Genomic DNA, 19,047 nt, shown 5'->3' on the forward strand with positions numbered 1-19,047 from the left:
GTACATAAACTAGTCTTACTTGTGGACCAGGGCTCAGTATGCAGTGAAGTACATAAACTAGTCTTATTTGTGGAGCAGGGCTCTGTATGCAGTGAAGTACATAAACTAGTCTTACTTGTGGAGCAGGGCTCTGTATGCAGTGAAGTACATAAACTAGTCTTACTTGTGGAGCAGGGCTCTGTATGCAGTGAAGTACATAAACTAGTCTTACTTGTGGAGCAGGGCTCTGTATGCAGTGAAGTACATAAACTAGTCTTACTTGTGGACCAGGGCTCTGTATGCAGTGAAGTACATAAACTAGTCTTACTTGTGGAGCAGGGCTCTGTATGCAGTGAAGTACATAAACTAGTCTTACTTGTGGACCAGGGCTCTGTATGCAGTGAAGTACATAAACTAGTCTTACTTGTGGACCAGGGCTCGGTATGCAGTGAAGTACATAAACTAGTCTTACTTGTGGAGCAGGGCTCTGTATGCAGTGAAGTACATAAACTAGTCTTACTTGTGGAGCAGGGCTCTGTATGCAGTGAAGTACATAAACTAGTCTTACTTGTGGACCAGGGCTCTGTATGCAGTGAAGTACATAAACTAGTCTTACTTGTGGACCAGGGCTCAGTATGCAGTGAAGTACATAAACTAGTCTTATTTGTGGAGCAGGGCTCTGTATGCAGTGAAGTACATAAACTAGTCTTACTTGTGGAGCAGGGCTCTGTATGCAGTGAAGTACATAAACTAGTCTTACTTGTGGAGCAGGGCTCTGTATGCAGTGAAGTACATAAACTAGTCTTACTTGTGGAGCAGGGCTCTGTATGCAGTGAAGTACATAAACTAGTCTTACTTGTGGACCAGGGCTCTGTATGCAGTGAAGTACATAAACTAGTCTTACTTGTGGAGCAGGGCTCTGTATGCAGTGAAGTACATAAACTAGTCTTACTTGTGGACCAGGGCTCTGTATGCAGTGAAGTACATAAACTAGTCTTACTTGTGGAGCAGGGCTCTGTATGCAGTGAAGTACATAAACTAGTCTTACTTGTGGAGCAGGGCTCGGTATGCAGTGAAGTACATAAACTAGTCTTACTTGTGGACCAGGGCTCTGTATGCAGTGAAGTACATAATCTACTGCAGTCTTACTTGTGGACCAGGGCTCTGTATGCAGTGAAGTACATAAACTACTGCAGTCTTACTTGTGGACCAGGGCTCTGTATGCAGTGAAGTACATAAACTACTGCAGTCTTACTTGTGGAGCAGGGCTCTGTATGCAGTGAAGTACATAATCTACTGTAGTCTTACTTGTGGACCAGGGCTCTGTATGCAGTGAAGTACATAAACTAGTCTTACTTGTGGAACAGGGCTCTGTATGCAGTGAAGTACATAATCTACTGCAGTCTTACTTGTGGACCAGGGCTCTGTATGCAGTGAAGTACATAAACTACTGCAGTCTTACTTGTGGAGCAGGGCTCTGTATGCAGTGAAGTACATAAACTAGTCTTACTTGTGGACCAGGGCTCTGTATGCAGTGAAGTACATAAACTAGTCTTACTTGTGGAGCAGGGCTCAGTATGCAGTGAAGTACATAAACTAGTCTTACTTGTGGAGCAGGGCTCGGTATGCAGTGAAGTACATAAACTAGTCTTACTTGTGGACCAGGGCTCTGTATGCAGTGAAGTACATAAACTAGTCTTACTTGTGGACCAGGGCTCTGTATGCAGTGAAGTACATAAACTAGTCTTACTTGTGGAGCAGGGCTCAGTATGCAGTGAAGTACATAAACTAGTCTTACTTGTGGACCAGGGCTCGGTATGCAGTGAAGTACATAAACTAGTCTTACTTGTGGAGCAGGGCTCTGTATGCAGTGAAGTACATAAACTAGTCTTACTTGTGGAGCAGGGCTCAGTATGCAGTGAAGTACATAAACTAGTCTTACTTGTGGACCAGGGCTCTGTATGCAGTGAAGTACATAAACTAGTCTTACTTGTGGACCAGGGCTCTGTATGCAGTGAAGTACATAAACTAGTCTTACTTGTGGAGCAGGGCTCTGTATGCAGTGAAGTACATAAACTAGTCTTACTTGTGGAGCAGGGCTCTGTATGCAGTGAAGTACATAAACTAGTCTTACTTGTGGACCAGGGCTCTGTATGCAGTGAAGTACATAATCTACTGTAGTCTTACTTGTGGACCAGGGCTCTGTATGCAGTGAAGTACATAAACTAGTCTTACTTGTGGAGCAGGGCTCTGTATGCAGTGAAGTACATAAACTAGTCTTACTTGTGGACCAGGGCTCTGTATGCAGTGAAGTACATAAACTAGTCTTACTTGTGGAGCAGGGCTCTGTATGCAGTGAAGTACATAAACTAGTCTTACTTGTGGAGCAGGGCTCTGTATGCAGTGAAGTACATAAACTAGTCTTACTTGTGGACCAGGGCTCTGTATGCAGTGAAGTACATAAACTAGTCTTACTTGTGGACCAGGGCTCTGTATGCAGTGAAGTACATAAACTAGTCTTACTTGTGGACCAGGGCTCTGTATGCAGTGAAGTACATAAACTACTGCAGTCTTACTTGTGGACCAGGGCTCAGTATGCAGTGAAGTACATAAACTAGTCTTACTTGTGGACCAGGGCTCTGTATGCAGTGAAGTACATAAACTAGTCTTACTTGTGGACCAGGGCTCTGTATGCAGTGAAGTACATAAACTAGTCTTACTTGTGGAGCAGGGCTCTGTATGCAGTGAAGTACATAAACTAGTCTTACTTGTGGAGCAGGGCTCGGTATGCAGTGAAGTACATAAACTAGTCTTACTTGTGGACCAGGGCTCTGTATGCAGTGAAGTACGGAACACCGATGGCGGCCCCCTGGGTGAAGTCCAGAGCGTCGGGCAGCGTGTGGACAGAGTGCTCCGTGGCTACGGCGTACTCCGCGTATCCCCCCGACTCTGTGGCCGTGGTGAACACTCTGTCACCGGCCTGGAACACAGACAGAACACACACTGTGGTGAACACTCTGTCACCGGCCTGGAACACAGACAGAACACACTGTGGTGAACACTCTGTCACCGGCCTGGAACACAGAACACACACTGTGGTGAACACTCTGTCACCGGCCTGGAACACAGACAGAACACACTGTGGTGAACAGCCTGGAACACAGACAGAACACACTGTGGTGAACACTCTGTCACCGGCCTGGAACACAGAACACACACTGTGGTGAACACTCTGTCACCGGCCTGGAACACAGACAGAACACACTGTGGTGAACAGCCTGGAACACAGACAGAACACACTGTGGTGAACACTCTGTCACCGGCCTGGAACACAGACAGAACACACTGTGGTGAACACTCTGTCACCGGCCTGGAACACAGACAGAACACACTGTGGTGAACACTCTGTCACCGGCCTGGAACACAGACAGAACACACTGTGGTGAATACTCTGTCACCGGCCTGGAACACAGAACACACACTGTGGTGAACACTCTGTCACCGGCCTGGAACACAGACAGAACACACTGTGGTGAATACTCTGTCACCGGCCTGGAACACAGAACACACACTGTGGTGAACACTCTGTCACCGGCCTGGAACACAGACAGAACACACTGTGGTGAACCGGCCTGGAACACAGACAGAACACACTGTGGTGAACACTCTGTCACCGGCCTGGAACACAGACAGAACACACTGTGGTGAACACTCTGTCACCGGCCTGGAACACAGACAGAACACACTGTGGTGAACACTCTGTCACCGGCCTGGAACACAGACAGAACACACTGTGGTGAACACTCTGTCACCGGCCTGGAACACAGACAGAACACACCAGTGTTGTTTTTGGCAGCAAATTTTGATTTTAGTTTTAGTCATTAGTCTTTTGAATAGTTTTCATTTAGTTTGAGTCGCATTTTAGTCACCTGGAATGCGTTAGTGTTAGTCTAGTTTTAGTCGACTAAATGTCATGAAATTTTAGTCGACTAAATTTACAGTTGCTTTAGTCGACTAAAATGTATTTTGGTGGGCATTGATACTGTCGTAAGGACTGTTTTTACACTTGCTGAAAATAGCCGATCTACAAGCTCACAACGCGTCGCTCTGCGACGCGTGAGCTTGTAGATCGGCTATTTTCAGCATGCAACCAAGTGTAAAATGACTTATACTGGATCTCTTGTCCACTAGTCCCCTCCTCACATTTTAGTCTAGTTTTAATTTGTTGACGAAATTTTCAGTATATTTAGTCTTAGTTTTAGTCATCATAGCACAGTTTTCATTTACATAGTTTCCATTTAGTTTTCTTCAGTGTAAAAAGGTAGTCGACGAACATTTTTCGTCTTCGTTTTAGTCGACGAAAACAACACAGAACACACACACTGTGGTGAACACTCTGTCACCGGCCTGGAACACAAACTAAAACACACACAGTTTGAACTCCGTGGATCTGTGTATGGTGAGTTTGGGAACTCCACAGTCACTGACGAAGGCTGGATAGCCGAAAAAGCCAAAAAGTTTGTTTGTTTTTACAAAGAGTTTAAACTCACTCTTGCCACTGTATGCAACCCAGTGCCTTATTAGTTTATATGACGTTAATCTAAAGCGCACCAGAACTCAGAGTGTGGCGCTTACGATAAAAGCCAAGTCTAGCCCCAACATTAACCCACAATCACACCCAATCCTAACTTTAAAATCCCCATTTTTTTAAAACACAAAAACGAACCCTCACATTAACTCTAAACATAACCCTTAAATGCAGAATTCTAACCTGAATCGTGTCTAACCTTGGGCCTTGCTACAAGAACTACAAGAAAACATCGCCATGAAGGTATTCGTTTGTGGGGATTATTGGTTTTATGGATGGATTACTACATTACAATTAATTTTGCCTCAATTCCCCAATCCTCCCTGGCCCTCTGCCTCCTCCACTCACCTTAAGTGCAGTGACTCCCTGCCCCCTCTGCCTCCACTCACCTTCAGTGCAGTGACTCCCTGCCCCTCTGCCTCCACTCACCTTCAGTGCAGTGACTCCCTGCCCCCCTGCCTCCACTCACCTTCAGTGCAGTGACTCCCTGCCCCCTCTGCCTCCACTCACCTTCAGAGCAGTGACTCCCTGCCCCAAAACCTCCACTCACCTTCAGAGCAGTGACTCCCTGCCCCACTGCCTCCACTCACCTTCAGTGCAGTGACTCCCTGCCCCTCTGCCTCCACTCACCTTCAGTGCAGTGACTCCCAGCCCCCTCTGCCTCCACTCACCTTCAGAGCAGTGACTCCCTGCCCCAAAACCTCCACTCACCTTCAGAGCAGTGACTCCCTGCCCCTCTGCCTCCACTCACCTTCAGTGCAGTGACTCCCTGCCCCTCCGCCTCCACTCACCTTCAGTGCAGTGACTCCCTGCCCCTCTGCCTCCACTCACCTTCAGTGCAGTGACTCCCTGCCCCTCTGCCTCCACTCACCTTCAGAGCAGTGACTCCCTGCCCCCTCTGCCTCCACTCACCTTCAGAGCAGTGACTCCCTGCCCCAAAACCTCCACTCACCTTCAGTGCAGTGACTCCCTGCCCCAAAACCTCCACTCACCTTCAGAGCAGTGACTCCCTGCCCCCCACTGCCTCCACTCACCTTCAGTGCAGTGACTCCCTGCCCCTCCGCCTCCACTCACCTTCAGTGCAGTGACTCCCTGCCCCCTCTGCCTCCACTCACCTTCAGTGCAGTGACTCCCTGCCCCTCCGCCTCCACTCACCTTCAGTGCAGTGACTCCCTGCCCCACTGCCTCCACTCACCTTCAGTGCAGTGACTCCCTGCCCCTCTGCCTCCACTCACCTTCAGAGCAGTGACTCCCTGCCCCTCTGCCTCCACTCACCTTCAGAGCAGTGACTCCCTGCCCCTCTGCCTCCACTCACCTTCAGAGCAGTGACTCCCTGCCCCTCTGCCTCCACTCACCTTCAGAGCAGTGACTCCCTGCCCCTCTGCCTCCACTCACCTTCAGAGCAGTGACTCCCTGCCCCTCTGCCTCCACTCACCTTCAGTGCAGTGACTCCCTGCCCCTCTGCCTCCTCTCACCTTCAGAGCAGTGACTCCCTGCCCCTCTGCCTCCACTCACCTTCAGTGCAGTGACTCCCTGCCCCCTCTGTCTCCACCCACCTTAAGTGCAGTGACTCCCTGCCCCTCTGCCTCCACTCACCTTCAGAGCAGTGACTCCCTGCCCCCCTCTGCCTCCACCCACCTTAAGTGCAGTGACTCCCTGCCCCCTCTGCCTCCACCCACCTTCAGAGCAGTGACTCCCTGGCCCCTCTGCCTCCACTCACCTTCAGTGCAGTGACTCCCTGCCCCTCTGTCTCCACTCACCTTCAGAGCAGTGACTCCCTGCCCCCTCTGTCTCCACTCACCTTCAGAGCAGTGACTCCCTGCCCCACTGCCTCCACTCACCTTCAGTGCAGTGACTCCCTGCCCCACTGCCTCCTCCACTCACCTTCAGTGCAGTGACTCCCTGGCCCTCTGCCTCCACTCACCTTCAGTGCAGTGACTCCCTGGCCCACTCACCTTCAGAGCAGTGACTCCACTCACCTTCAGAGCAGTGACTCCCTGCCTCCACTCACCTTCAGAGCAGTGACTCCCTGCCTCCACTCACCTTCAGAGCAGTGACTCCCTGGCTCCACCCACCTTCAGTGCAGTGACTCCCTGGCCCACTCACCTTCAGAGCAGTGACTCCCTGCCTCCACTCACCTTCAGTGCAGTGACTCCCTGGCCCACTCACCTTCAGAGCAGTGACTCCCTGGCCTACTCACCTTCAGAGCAGTGACTCCCTGGCCCACTGCCTCCACCACTCACCTTCAGAGCAGTGACTCCCTGGCCCACTCACCTTCAGAGCAGTGACTCCCTGGCCCACTCACCTTCAGAGCAGTGTCTCCCTGGCCCACCCACCTTCAGAGCAGTGACTCCCTGGCCCACCCACCTTCAGAGCAGTGACTCCCTGGCCCACCCACCTTCAGAGCAGTGACTCCCTGGCCCACTCACCTTCAGTGCAGTGACTCCCTGGCCCACTCACCTTCAGAGCAGTGACTCCCTGGCCCACTCACCTTCAGAGCAGTGACTCCCTGGCCCACCCACCTTCAGAGCAGTGACTCCCTGCCTCCACTCACCTTCAGAGCAGTGACTCCCTGGCCCTCTGCCTCCACTCACCTTCAGAGCAGTGACTCCCTGGCCCACTGCCTCCACTCACCTTCAGTGCAGTGACTCCCTGGCCCACTCACCTTCAGAGCAGTGACTCCCTGGCCCACTCACCTTCAGAGCAGTGACTCCCTGGCCCACCCACCTTCAGAGCAGTGACTCCCTGCCTCCACTCACCTTCAGAGCAGTGACTCCCTGGCCCTCTGCCTCCACTCACCTTCAGAGCAGTGACTCCCTGGCCCACTGCCTCCACTCACCTTCAGTGCAGTGACTCCCTGGCCCACTCACCTTCAGAGCAGTGACTCCCTGCCCCTCTGCCTCCACTCACCTTCAGAGCAGTGACTCCCTGCCCCTACTCACCTTCAGAGCAGTGACTCCCTGGCCCACTCACCTTCAGAGCAGTGACTCCCTGCCCCTCTGCCTCCACTCACCTTCAGAGCAGTGACTCCCTGGCCCACTGCCTCCACCACCCCAGAGACGTCGCTGCCCGGGGTGTAGGGCAGGCTGGGTTTGCGGGAGTACGTCCCGGCTCGGATGTACGTCTCCACGGGGTTGACTCCACACGCGTGGACACGGATTAACACCTACATGAGAGAGAACGCACGCACGCACACACGCACACACGCACGTCATCATCATCATCATCATCATCAGTTTTCATTTAGTTTTCGTCACATTTTAGTCACCTGGAATGTTCTAGTGTTTAGTCTAGTTTTAGTCGACTAAATGTCATACGATTTTAGTTGACTAAATCTACAGTTGATTTGGTCGACTAAAATGCGTTGTGAGATTGTATATCTGCTATTTTCAGCATGCAACCCAGCATAAAACTGGATCTCTTGTCCACTAATCCCTTCCTAACATTTTAGTCTAGTTTTTATTTGTCGACGAAATTGTCAGTATATTTAGTCTTAGTTTTAGTCATCATAGATTCGTTTTCATTTAGTTTTCGTCAGTGAAAAAAGGTAGTCGACGAACATTTTTTTGTCATATTTTTTTAGTCGACGAAAACAACACTGGTCTATCGTGGTCTAGGTCAGCGGTGCCCAAAAGGTAGATTGCGATCGACTACCAGTAGATCACAAAGGCTGTACAGGTAGATCACATGACATGGCCCTAAAGAATATTTAATTGAAATATAATTTTTTTTATATTTTTGACATCTGCCACTTGAAATAAGGTGACTTGATTGATTGACATCAAAAAGGGCCTATTATGTCAGCTCAACCCACAATGCAATATTTAGTTTTCAAGAGTGTTGCTGTTGCATAAAAACTTCGGTAAGTTAAATACGAAAAACTCTACCTATTCCATTTCTGCCCCTCTATTTCCCATTCCAAGTGCATTTGTCTTATATCAAATGCCAGCGCCGCTGTCCCAAAGCCCCCTCGGGTACATATTTGACCCATTCTGACCTGAGATCAGATTCATACGAGGTTTCCACTGGACACACACTGGTATGATTAAACTATTTTCATAAAAAGGTTTTTCGGTGGGTAGTTGTACCCCTCCTCTCACCTCTCTCAGGCCGGGGTTTGATAGGGGTATAGATAGGGTAGTTGTTGGGGTAGTTGGGGTATAGATAGGGTAGTTGTTGGGGTAGTTGGGGTATAGATAGGGTAGTTGTTGGGGTATAGATAGGGTAGTTGTTGGGGTATAGATAGGGTAGTTGTTGGGGTAGTTGGGGTATAGATAGGGTAGTTGTTGGGGTATAGATAGGGTAGTTGTTGGGGTAGTTGGGGTATATATAGGGTAGTTGTTGGGGTATAGATAGGGTAGTTGTTGGGGTATAGATAGGGTAGTTGTTGGGGTATAGATAGGGTAGTTGTTGGGGTAGTTGGGGTATAGATAGGGTAGTTGTTGGGGTATAGATAGGGTAGTTGTTGGGGTAGTTGGGGTATAGATAGGGTAGTTGTTGGGGTATAGATAGGGTAGTTGTTGGGGTATAGATAGGGTAGTTGTTGGGGTAGTTGGGGTATAGATAGGGTAGTTGTTGGGGTATAGATAGGGTAGTTGTTGGGGTATAGATAGGGTAGTTGTTGGGGTAGATGGGGTAGTTGTTGGGGTATAGATAGGGTATAAATAGGGTATAGATAGGGTAGTTGTACCCCTCCTCTCACCTCTCTCAGGCCGGGGTTTGATAGGGTATAGATAGGGTAGTTGTTGGGGTAGATGGGGTATAGATAGGGTAGTTGTTGGGGTATAGATAGGGTAGTTGTACCCCTCCTCTCACCTCTCTCAGGCCGGGGTTTGATAGGGTATAGATAGGGTAGTTGTTGGGGTAGATGGGGTATAGATAGGGTAGTTGTTGGGGTATAGATAGGGTAGTTGTACCCCTCCTCTCACCTCTCTCAGGCCGGGGTTTGATAGGGTATAGATAGGGTAGTTGTTGGGGTAGATGGGGTATAGATAGGGTAGTTGTTGGGGTATAGATAGGGTAGTTGTACCCCTCCTCTCACCTCTCTCAGGCCGGGGTTTGATAGGGGTATAGATAGGGTAGTTGTTGGGGTAGTTGGGGTATAGATAGGGTATAGATAGGGTAGTTGTTGGGGTATAGATAGGGTATAGATAGGGTATAGATATAGTTGTACCCCTCCTCTCACCTCTCTCAGGCCGGGGTTTGATAGGGGTATAGATAGGGTAGTTGTTGGGGTAGTTGGGGTATAGATAGGGTATAGATAGGGTAGTTGTTGGGTATAGATAGGGTATAGATAGGGTATAGATATAGTTGTAAACCTCCTCTCACCTCTCTCAGGCCGGGCTTCGGCACCGGGACGTCCGAACACAACTTGAGGACCGACGGAGCTCCGAACTCACCGACTCGGATGGCTCTCATCAGCCTGCAGCCGCTCGCCATCATGTCTGTGGAACACACACACACACACACACACACACACACACACGCATGCGCACACGCACACGCGCACACACGCACACACACACACACACACACGCACACGCACACACACAGTATAAATGGTAAATGGTGCATTTATATAGCATCTTTATCCAAGGCACTTTACATAGATGGTGCATTACATTCACCCATTCACACACTAGGGCATTCATCAAAAAAACGATTTATCGATTTATCGATAAACGAGTCACGAGTCGACTCGCAGCAGCGCGAGTCGAAAGTTGAGCTTTTTTTTTTTTTTTTTCTCCCCTTTTTTCATTGCATTCAGAACGCGCCCTTAATTAAAAACCAAATGCAGCTGTGTAGGCTATGTGGCTCTCAGCGCGCGGTGTCCCACTATTGAGACTGGCTGAAGTCTGTTTGAACTGCGCTGTGTCAGAGAAGTAACAGATAGAAGCACGCAAACGTTACCCCCAAACGATATCCCCCTCACCTCCGTGCTGGAAATATAACGTCTGGGTTCCCGAGGCTACATTCATGCTGACGCAATGACTGTCTGTTTCTGGCTAAGCTTTACGCGCAGCGCACATGAACCTCTCCGTCTCCGGTCAGTGCGGGTTGTTGTTTATTTGCATGGCTCAGAAAATGAGTAACAAATGAGAACGTTATCGAGTTGAGGAGGAGGAGGAGGAGGAGGAGGAGAATAATAATGTCATATCTCTCATTGTGTTCTCGGTGCTGCTGCTGCGCTGTGTGCCAATACCACTACTTTACCTGGATAACATCATCTTTTCATTTTGACATGATTCACATGAAATAATAATCCTGTACCGGAACCGCGTGTAGCGTTTGGTTTCATTAATGCTATCGTCACAAAATAGCCTACAGCTGCTGCTGCTAAAGATACAAAGATTGGACATTTTTAAACGACGCAAAACGTAGAATTCCCCTCTTGCGTACCAGTGCCACGTGTCCCGCGGACCGGCACCGGTGTTTGGGAACCTCTGATATAGATGATACATGCACTGTGACTGTGTCATATTGGAGAGGCCACTGAATGCGCAGTGCTATGTTTGACATGCTCCGTATTTGAGCGCGCGGCAGCTCCACCCGCCCCTGTTAAATCCCCCCCCCCCCGCGCGTCCGCGTCCGCCCCCCCCCCCGCCGCCAGAAACGATAATTCGACTTATCGATAAATTACTGTCCGACAAGTCGACTGGGAAAAATCTCAAGTCGTTAATGCCCTATCACACACACATTCACACACCTTTACATAGATTGTGCATTACATTCACCCATTCACACGCACATTCATACACCTTTACATAGATTGTGCATTACATTCACCCATTCACACACACATTCATACACCTTTACATAGATTGTGCATTACATTCACCCATTCACACGCACATTCATACACCTTTACATAGATTGTGCATCACATTCACCCATTCATACACATTCATACACCTTTACATAGATTGTGCATTACATTCACCCATTCACACGCACATTCATACACCTTTACATAGATTGTGCATTACATTCACCCATTCACACACACATTCATACACCTTTACATAGATGGTGCATTACATTCACCCATTCACACGCACATTCATACACCTTTACATAGATTGTGCATTACATTCACCCATTCACACACACATTCATACACCTTTACATAGATTGTGCATTACATTCACCCATTCACACACACATTCATACACCTTTACATAGATTGTGCATTACATTCACCCATTCACACGCACATTCATACACCTTTACATAGATTGTGCATTACATTCACCCATTCACACACACATTCATACACCTTTACATAGATTGTGCATTACATTCACCCATTCACACGCACATTCATACACCTTTACATAGATTGTGCATTACATTCACCCATTCACACACACATTCATACACCTTTACATAGATTGTACATTACATTCACCCATTCACACGCACATTCATACACCTTTACATAGATTGTGCATTACATTCACCCATTCACACACACATTCATACACCTTTACATAGATTGTACATTACATTCACCCATTCACACACACATTCATACACCGATTGCGGCGGAAACCATGCAAGGCACCAACCAGCACATCGGGAGCAATTAGGGGTTCAGTGTCTTTGCCCAAGGACACTTCGACATGTAGACAGGAGGAGGAGCCGGGATTCGAACCGCCGACCCATGGATCATTGGACGACCTGCTCTACCTCCTGAGCCACAGCCGCCCCACAGTCGTACACACACACACACACACACACACACACACACACACACACACACACACACACACACACACACACACACACACACACACACACACACATGGACTTTGGACATTCTGCAGCAGTACTAGTTTACATAGTGTGTGTGTCAGAGCATGGAACTGTGTGAGACACATACAGTACAGTAGGCTACTTCCCACATGATATTATAGTTACATATACACCCAAAGAGAGTCTGAAAACATGACCAATGACAACAACTTCTATACCTGCTGGGGAGAAATAGATGAACTGTTATGAAACAAGAGATGGTTAATATCCAATGGAATACAATGAGTTTCTGTACTGTACAGAGACTGGTCCTCATATCGACCCCACTGTACAGAGCTTTTTTACCAATTTGCCATGCATGCTTTTTTTTGTTTTAATAGTAGGCTATAGGCTACCATTTTATTAATAGTTTTAGAAAACTGCTGCTACTGTAAAGTGTCCCAAAAAGAGATGGAAAAACCCCAGAAAGATTGCTGCAATTTGTTTCAAAAAAAGTTGTATGTCAATTTCATATCAAAAAGCTTTTTTGGAATTGTTTATTGTTATGAATATTTCTGACAGTTTTCCCCAAGTTGCAATGTGACATAATAGCTCTGTTTACACAACGCTTTTTTTTTTACCCCGTCCAACGTTTGTATACTTTGTTTTTTCTTACATTTGCTTTAGCAATATAAACATGCCAATAATATAATAATATAATAAAGCTGCTTCTGTTAAAGCAGCTTTACAATTCAAGAATGTTCTATTTCAATTTGATTCTTCTCAGTGTTGTTTTCGTCGACTAAAACTAAGACGAAAAATGTTCGTCGACTACCTTTTTCCACTGACAAAAACTAAATGGAAACTAAATGAAAACTAAGCTATGATGACTAAAACTATAAGACTAAATATACTGACAATTTCGTCAACAAATAAAAACTAGACTAAAATGTTAGGAAGGGACTAGTGGACAAGAGATCCAGTATAAGTCATTTTACACTTGGTTGCATGCTGAAAATAGCAGATCTACAAGCTCACAACGCGTCGTTGTGAGCTTGTAGATCGGCTATTTTCAGCAAGTGTAAAAACACTCATCACGCCGGCATCAAGACCCGCCAAAATACATTTTAGTCGACTAAATCAACTGTAGATTTAGTCGACTAAAATCTTATGACATTTAGTCGACTAAAAGTAGACTAACACTAAGACATTTCCAGGTGACTAAAACGTGACTAAAACTAAATTAAGTGTCAGTCCAAAGACGATGACTAAACTAAAATACTAATTTGCTGCCAGAAACAACACTGTTGTCAAGTAACCCTATCGTCCAAACTCCACCACCAGGCAGGCATCAGTGAACAGACATGGTTTACATTTACTGTATAGCATCCAGTTCCGAAACAAATTAATTCAGCAGCAGGGACATTTTCACATACGCACCCACGCACGCAGAAAAACCGTTTCCGTGTCCGCTCTAAACCGGATCTATGTCTGCACCACTGTAAAGCGAATTGCTCCCAGACTAGTGTATAAATAAAGTCACGCTGTCAGTCAGTCAGACCAGCTAAACTTTGAATTAAGCCTAAAATAACGCGTCTGTGACAGTCACGTCACTCCAGGGATACCAACACATGTACTGCTTAATGTGAGAGATGACGCCATTACAGTAATAATCAGTTGAATTAAAATAAACAACTAATCTTTCTTACCCGATGCACTGTTCTTAGGACGAGCTGCTGCTGTCTGTGTGCTGCTGCTCTCATCATGCCCACCAGGTGGCGACAACTAGCCGTGTTGCCAGATTTAGCTATAGAGAAATAATAAGCAATAATAATCAGGTCTATGAAAACAATATAAGCACTTAGAAGTCATAACAGAACCATCTAAACACTACAGCATGCAGAGGAGAAGTCATAACAGAACCATCTAAACACTACAGCATGCAGAGGAGAAGTCATAACAGAACCATCTAAATACTACAACATCCAGAGGAGAAGTCATAACAGAACCATCTAAACACTACAACATGCAGAGGAGAAGTCATAACAGAACCATCTAAACACTACAGCATGCAGAGGAGAAGTCATAACAGAACCATCTAAATACTACAACATGCAGAGGAGAAGTCATAACAGAACCATCTAAATACTACAGCATGCAGAGGAGAAGTCATAACAGAACCATCTAAACACTACAGCATGCAGAGGAGAAGTCATAACAGAACCATCTAAATACTACAACATGCAGAGGAGAAGTCATAACAGAACCATCTAAACACTACAGCATGCAGAGGAGAAGTCATAACAGAACCATCTAAACACTACAGCATGCAGTCATAACAGAACCATCTAAATACTACAACATGCAGAGGAGAAGTCATAACAGAACCATCTAAACACTACAGCATGCAGTCATAACAGAACCATCTAAATACTACAACATGCAGAGGAGAAGTCATAACAGAACCATCTAAACACTACAGCATGCAGTCATAACAGAACTTTACAAGCTCACACCGCGTCGCAATGTGAGTCGACGCGTTGTGAACTTGTGAGCTTGTAAATCTGCAGTTTTCAAAGAAAAGTCTGGGGGAGGGGGGTGGGGGGAACACCGTGTAATGTTTTCAGTTATTGTATGATCCCCTTCCCCTTCTGAAAACAACACATACTACAATACAGGTTTTTAGAACCACTGGTTTAAACAACATTAGTTAACAACAAGCCCAAATAAGCAACTACACTTTAGAAACAAACAAACAGCCCCCCCCCCCCCCCCCCCACTGTATACATGTATCTTTTCCCTTTTTGCTTCCTTTATGATGAATTCCTGTTCTGTTCTTTAACTACATAGAAGTGTCTATTTGTACGTCTCTAAATGTTTTGATGAATTGAACAATGTGGACCCTGTTGTAAACAAGTGTAATGCTTAATTGGGCCGTCCACTCACAGTTAACAGTCTTTGTATTGAGTTTGTGCTTGAAATGTACTGTAATTCTGCAAACTGTTAATAAATATTTCAATCAATCAATCAATCAAAAGAACAAGCCCACAATATCGCTTATAAAACCGCAGACATGGCAACCCTATGGCTACATCCTGGACTACACGGTTGAGCCCTATCGGCCACTGTAAACAAACATGACAAGCTATAGTTCAGTTCAGCGTATTAAACAGTTCTTAATGTAATGCAACCACTGCATACAGTCAGTCAGTGCGATGAGTATACATGCTGCACACTGCAACACACACTACAGCTCTTTAATAATTGACAGAAATATTAAATAAAACAAGCATAATTATGGAGAACAACGCGTTATTGTTATTAATCGGCCAGTGGAAGCAGCAGAGCCTGAGCAGGGGCCTGTTTCACGAAACTTGGATTAACTAATCCAGGATTTAGGCCAAAACCAGGCTTTTTAAATCCTGATCTTTACAGCCTGGTTTATTCCGTTCCACTAAAGCCAAGCGAGGCTCAGAATTGGTGGATTTGGCAAGCCGGGATCAGCAAGCCTGGCTTAATAGACAGTCTGGCTTTTTGTCTATAGACCCCTTATGTGGATCACAGATTTACTGATCCTTCTTCTTCATGGGGTATTAAGGCAGTTTGCATCCTTAATAGTTGCATTACAGCCCCCTTCTGTATATCTCATTATTTTTACTAATCTATTCAAGACTTACTGATACAAGGACTTAAGCTTCTAAAATAAATACTGCTGCTGTAATTAAAGAGAGAACATACTCTCAATAGTGGATAGACTGAATGATTAACTACCCCAAAAATATAGTTTACATTTTACCACTACTATTAACTTAAAACAGAATTCTTAATAATGTAAGCATAATGATATTGTCGCATTGTGATATTTGGCCATAACTCCCTCCTCTGAGGGAGCTACCTTTGGGGAAGGGGGTTGTTGTCCAGACAGGGCCGGGTCATGGGTTCATGTAGCATGCCAAAGTTTGTGCTATTGCCATTGAGAATGCATTGGGCGTTTAAGTTAAATAACTCAGAAACTACAAAACATTTCAAAGTAAAAAGTTCCAGCATGTGTCTCCACAGTAAGCTGAATTGTGTGTAAGTGTGAATGGAGTTTCTAGGTGAAAGTGATTTAAGTGCCACATTTAAGTGCCTATAAATGTCTCAAATTTGAAAGCACTATATTTCTAAAACTATGAAACATTTAAAAGATTCATTTTCAGGCACACATGTCCACCGTAGGATGAACCTAAATAGGTTTGAATGGGGTTTCTAGGTGTAAGTATGTAGGACTAGTAGTGGGTGAAACGTTACAATGGTAATATGTTGTAAAACAACGAGTAATGATAATATTTAGTGGTTTTCACTTTTACAAAAATAAATAAATAATAATATAATATAATATAATAATTCTTCTTAACCGTGCACTTGCACGACAGCAAACCTATTCATGGGGAACATTCACCAAAAGCAGCTGATCTACAAGCTCACAAGCTGTCATGATGTTGTGCAGCCTATATATTTTGGTTATTTGATTTTATATAGTGCTTAAATTAGTCCTTTAATGCAGACCAATACAAATAAGGCAACATAAACCCATAATAATTGAATAAATCTGGAAAACATCATTGGTTTGTGATCAGTTTGACTGCTTAATGAACAGTAAAGACATCAGGATTAGGTTAAACCTGGCTGTTAGCCTGGTCCGGAGCAGGCTAAATCCAAAGCATTAGTTTCCATGGTAACTTATGTAGCATCACTTTCATGAAACCGAATCAAGCCTCAACATATCCAGGTTAACTGGTTAAGTTAATCTGGCAAGATCAACCAGCTTTCATGAAACCGGTTAAGCACTGATCCAGGATATATTAAGCCAGGATATGTGTTAAAGCCCGGCTTAATCTCTAATAGTTTCGTGAAATAGGCCCCTGGTCATCCTAAAAGGGCATCAGCAGCTACAGAACAACAACAACAGGTAAGTGCTTGTCTTTGAAGTCTACGTAACAGTGGCTCTGCAGTGCAGGGTGACGGACGGAAACAGAACCTGTATTCTCAGTTGAGATTCAGGTTGGTTGACATTACTGGTCAGTATAGTCAGGCTGCATGCAGGTGTTAATGGCAATACCAAAATAAGTGGGAAGTCCATATGAGCCAGAGCTCCAAATTAGGGTCGAGGGACACGCCAATCATCCTGAAAACGACCAATGGGAGCGTTGGTTGAGAGCAGCAGGCCACTCCTATAAGCTCACTGGGCGTCGCGTAGGACGTAGCAGTGAGCTTGTAGGTCTGCTGTTGACTTTGGGACGTCGTTTGGACCTGAGAGAGTTATTCAGTCAGTTCATTTTCCTACATATCTTTAGCAAGTCGGTACGCGATACGCGTTAAACTTAACAGACACACATTATTTTACCGAGCTGTCTGTCTGACACCTGTCACTCAAAATGAAAAAAAAAAGCTTTGCCGGAATTCTTCGCCGGAAGGCACTGCTGCCGGATGCCGCTGCTGCTGCTGCTGCTGCTCTGCAAAGTAAGTATAACGACTGACTGACGGTGGAAGTATTCAATCTGTGGCTTGCATTCACTTTTATGATCTTTTTTAAATTATAAATTGTATGAATTGCTGTCACGGTCACCTGACAGTTGAGTTGACACATGTCATGATGTTGAGGGCACCTGTGTTTGTGTGTGTGTGTGTGTGTGTGTGTCTGTGTGTGTGTGTGTGTGTCTGTGTGTGTGTGTGTGTCTGTATGTGTGTGTGTGTGTGTGTCTGTGTGTGTGTGTCTGTGTGTGTGTGTGTGTGTGTGTCTGTGTGTGTGTGTGTCTGTGTGTGTGTGTGTGTGTGTGTGTGTGTATGTGTGTGTGTGTGTGTGTGCGTTCTGAGCCAAAGCTCAGAACTATAACCTGAAACGGATGTAAATCGTCTCTGTCGGATTGAAACCACAAAACCTCCAAAGCCGTCACTTTTCAGGACTCAAATTCGAAAATAGAAAAAGTAGATCTACACGCTCAACACGCGTCGCTTCGCGCCACGTTTCCGAGCTTGCCGATCTCTTACTTTTGATGCTTTTGTGTGACGTAATCAAGAAGGGCCTAAATTTGCGAAAAAACTAAAAGTTTGAATACAGAGTTAAATGTCTGCTTGACAGCGATGAAATGTACGGTAGGTTTGGTACTGTATACCTCCAAATGTGTTTCCCTGAAACCGTGTTCCATTTTCAGGAAGCGCCGCTCAGAGCACGGTGAGGGTCAAAGTGATCGTTAAAGGTCAAACCTTCGACTGTCACCGCACTCTGTTGCAACGCGTGAGGCAGCTGGGTGGACTTCACGTAGAGGAAACCGACAGCGACCCGGAGGTCCTCATCGTCTTCTGCGATGTGACGCACCACATAAGAGACATTAGGGCAGCAATGAGAGACGTCGTCCCAGGTAATAGCATATATGCTTTTCAGTTTGTTTTTGTTTTTTTAAATCCGTCCAATCCGTCTAATTAGTTTTACGGAATTATTGAATTTCACTCGCCATCTGTCATGTTTGTATGAGTTCATGTGAGTCAAGTAACTCAACCCATTGGTTTCAGGCGTGATCAATGCCATTTGGCTATTCTGAGTGGCCAAAGAGCATTGATCACGCCTCCAGGTCTTTAGTTTACTTAAGTTAGGTAATAAGACCTGGTACGTAAGACACGCAAAATACAGCCCTTTGTGTTAAAAAACACAATTCAATCGTTAATCGCAATTATTAGTTTGACAATTTAACATCATGTAAAATGTC

At 45.7% G+C, this 19,047-nt stretch overlaps 1 protein-coding gene across 1 annotated transcript in view; it reads right to left on the reverse strand.

The window, feature by feature from the left end:
* cryz (crystallin, zeta (quinone reductase)) overlaps positions 1-14,049 on the reverse strand; it is a 23,480-nt gene extending 9,431 nt beyond the window's left edge. The window contains exons 1-4 of the mRNA XM_083782455.1: positions 14,011-14,049; positions 9,896-10,011; positions 7,581-7,733; positions 2,796-2,959 (exon numbers count right to left, since the gene is read on the reverse strand). Of these exons, the coding sequence (XP_083638581.1) occupies positions 2,796-2,959; positions 7,581-7,733; positions 9,896-10,009 (431 nt within the window). The 5' untranslated portion in view covers positions 10,010-10,011; positions 14,011-14,049. The remainder of the gene's footprint in view (positions 1-2,795; positions 2,960-7,580; positions 7,734-9,895; positions 10,012-14,010) is intronic.
* Between the last annotated feature and the right edge of the window lie 4,998 nt (positions 14,050-19,047).

This window comes from Protomyctophum parallelum (genome assembly GCF_964188405.1).
Source record: "Protomyctophum parallelum genome assembly, chromosome: 14".
Taxonomy (NCBI): Eukaryota; Metazoa; Chordata; class Actinopteri; order Myctophiformes; family Myctophidae; genus Protomyctophum; species Protomyctophum parallelum.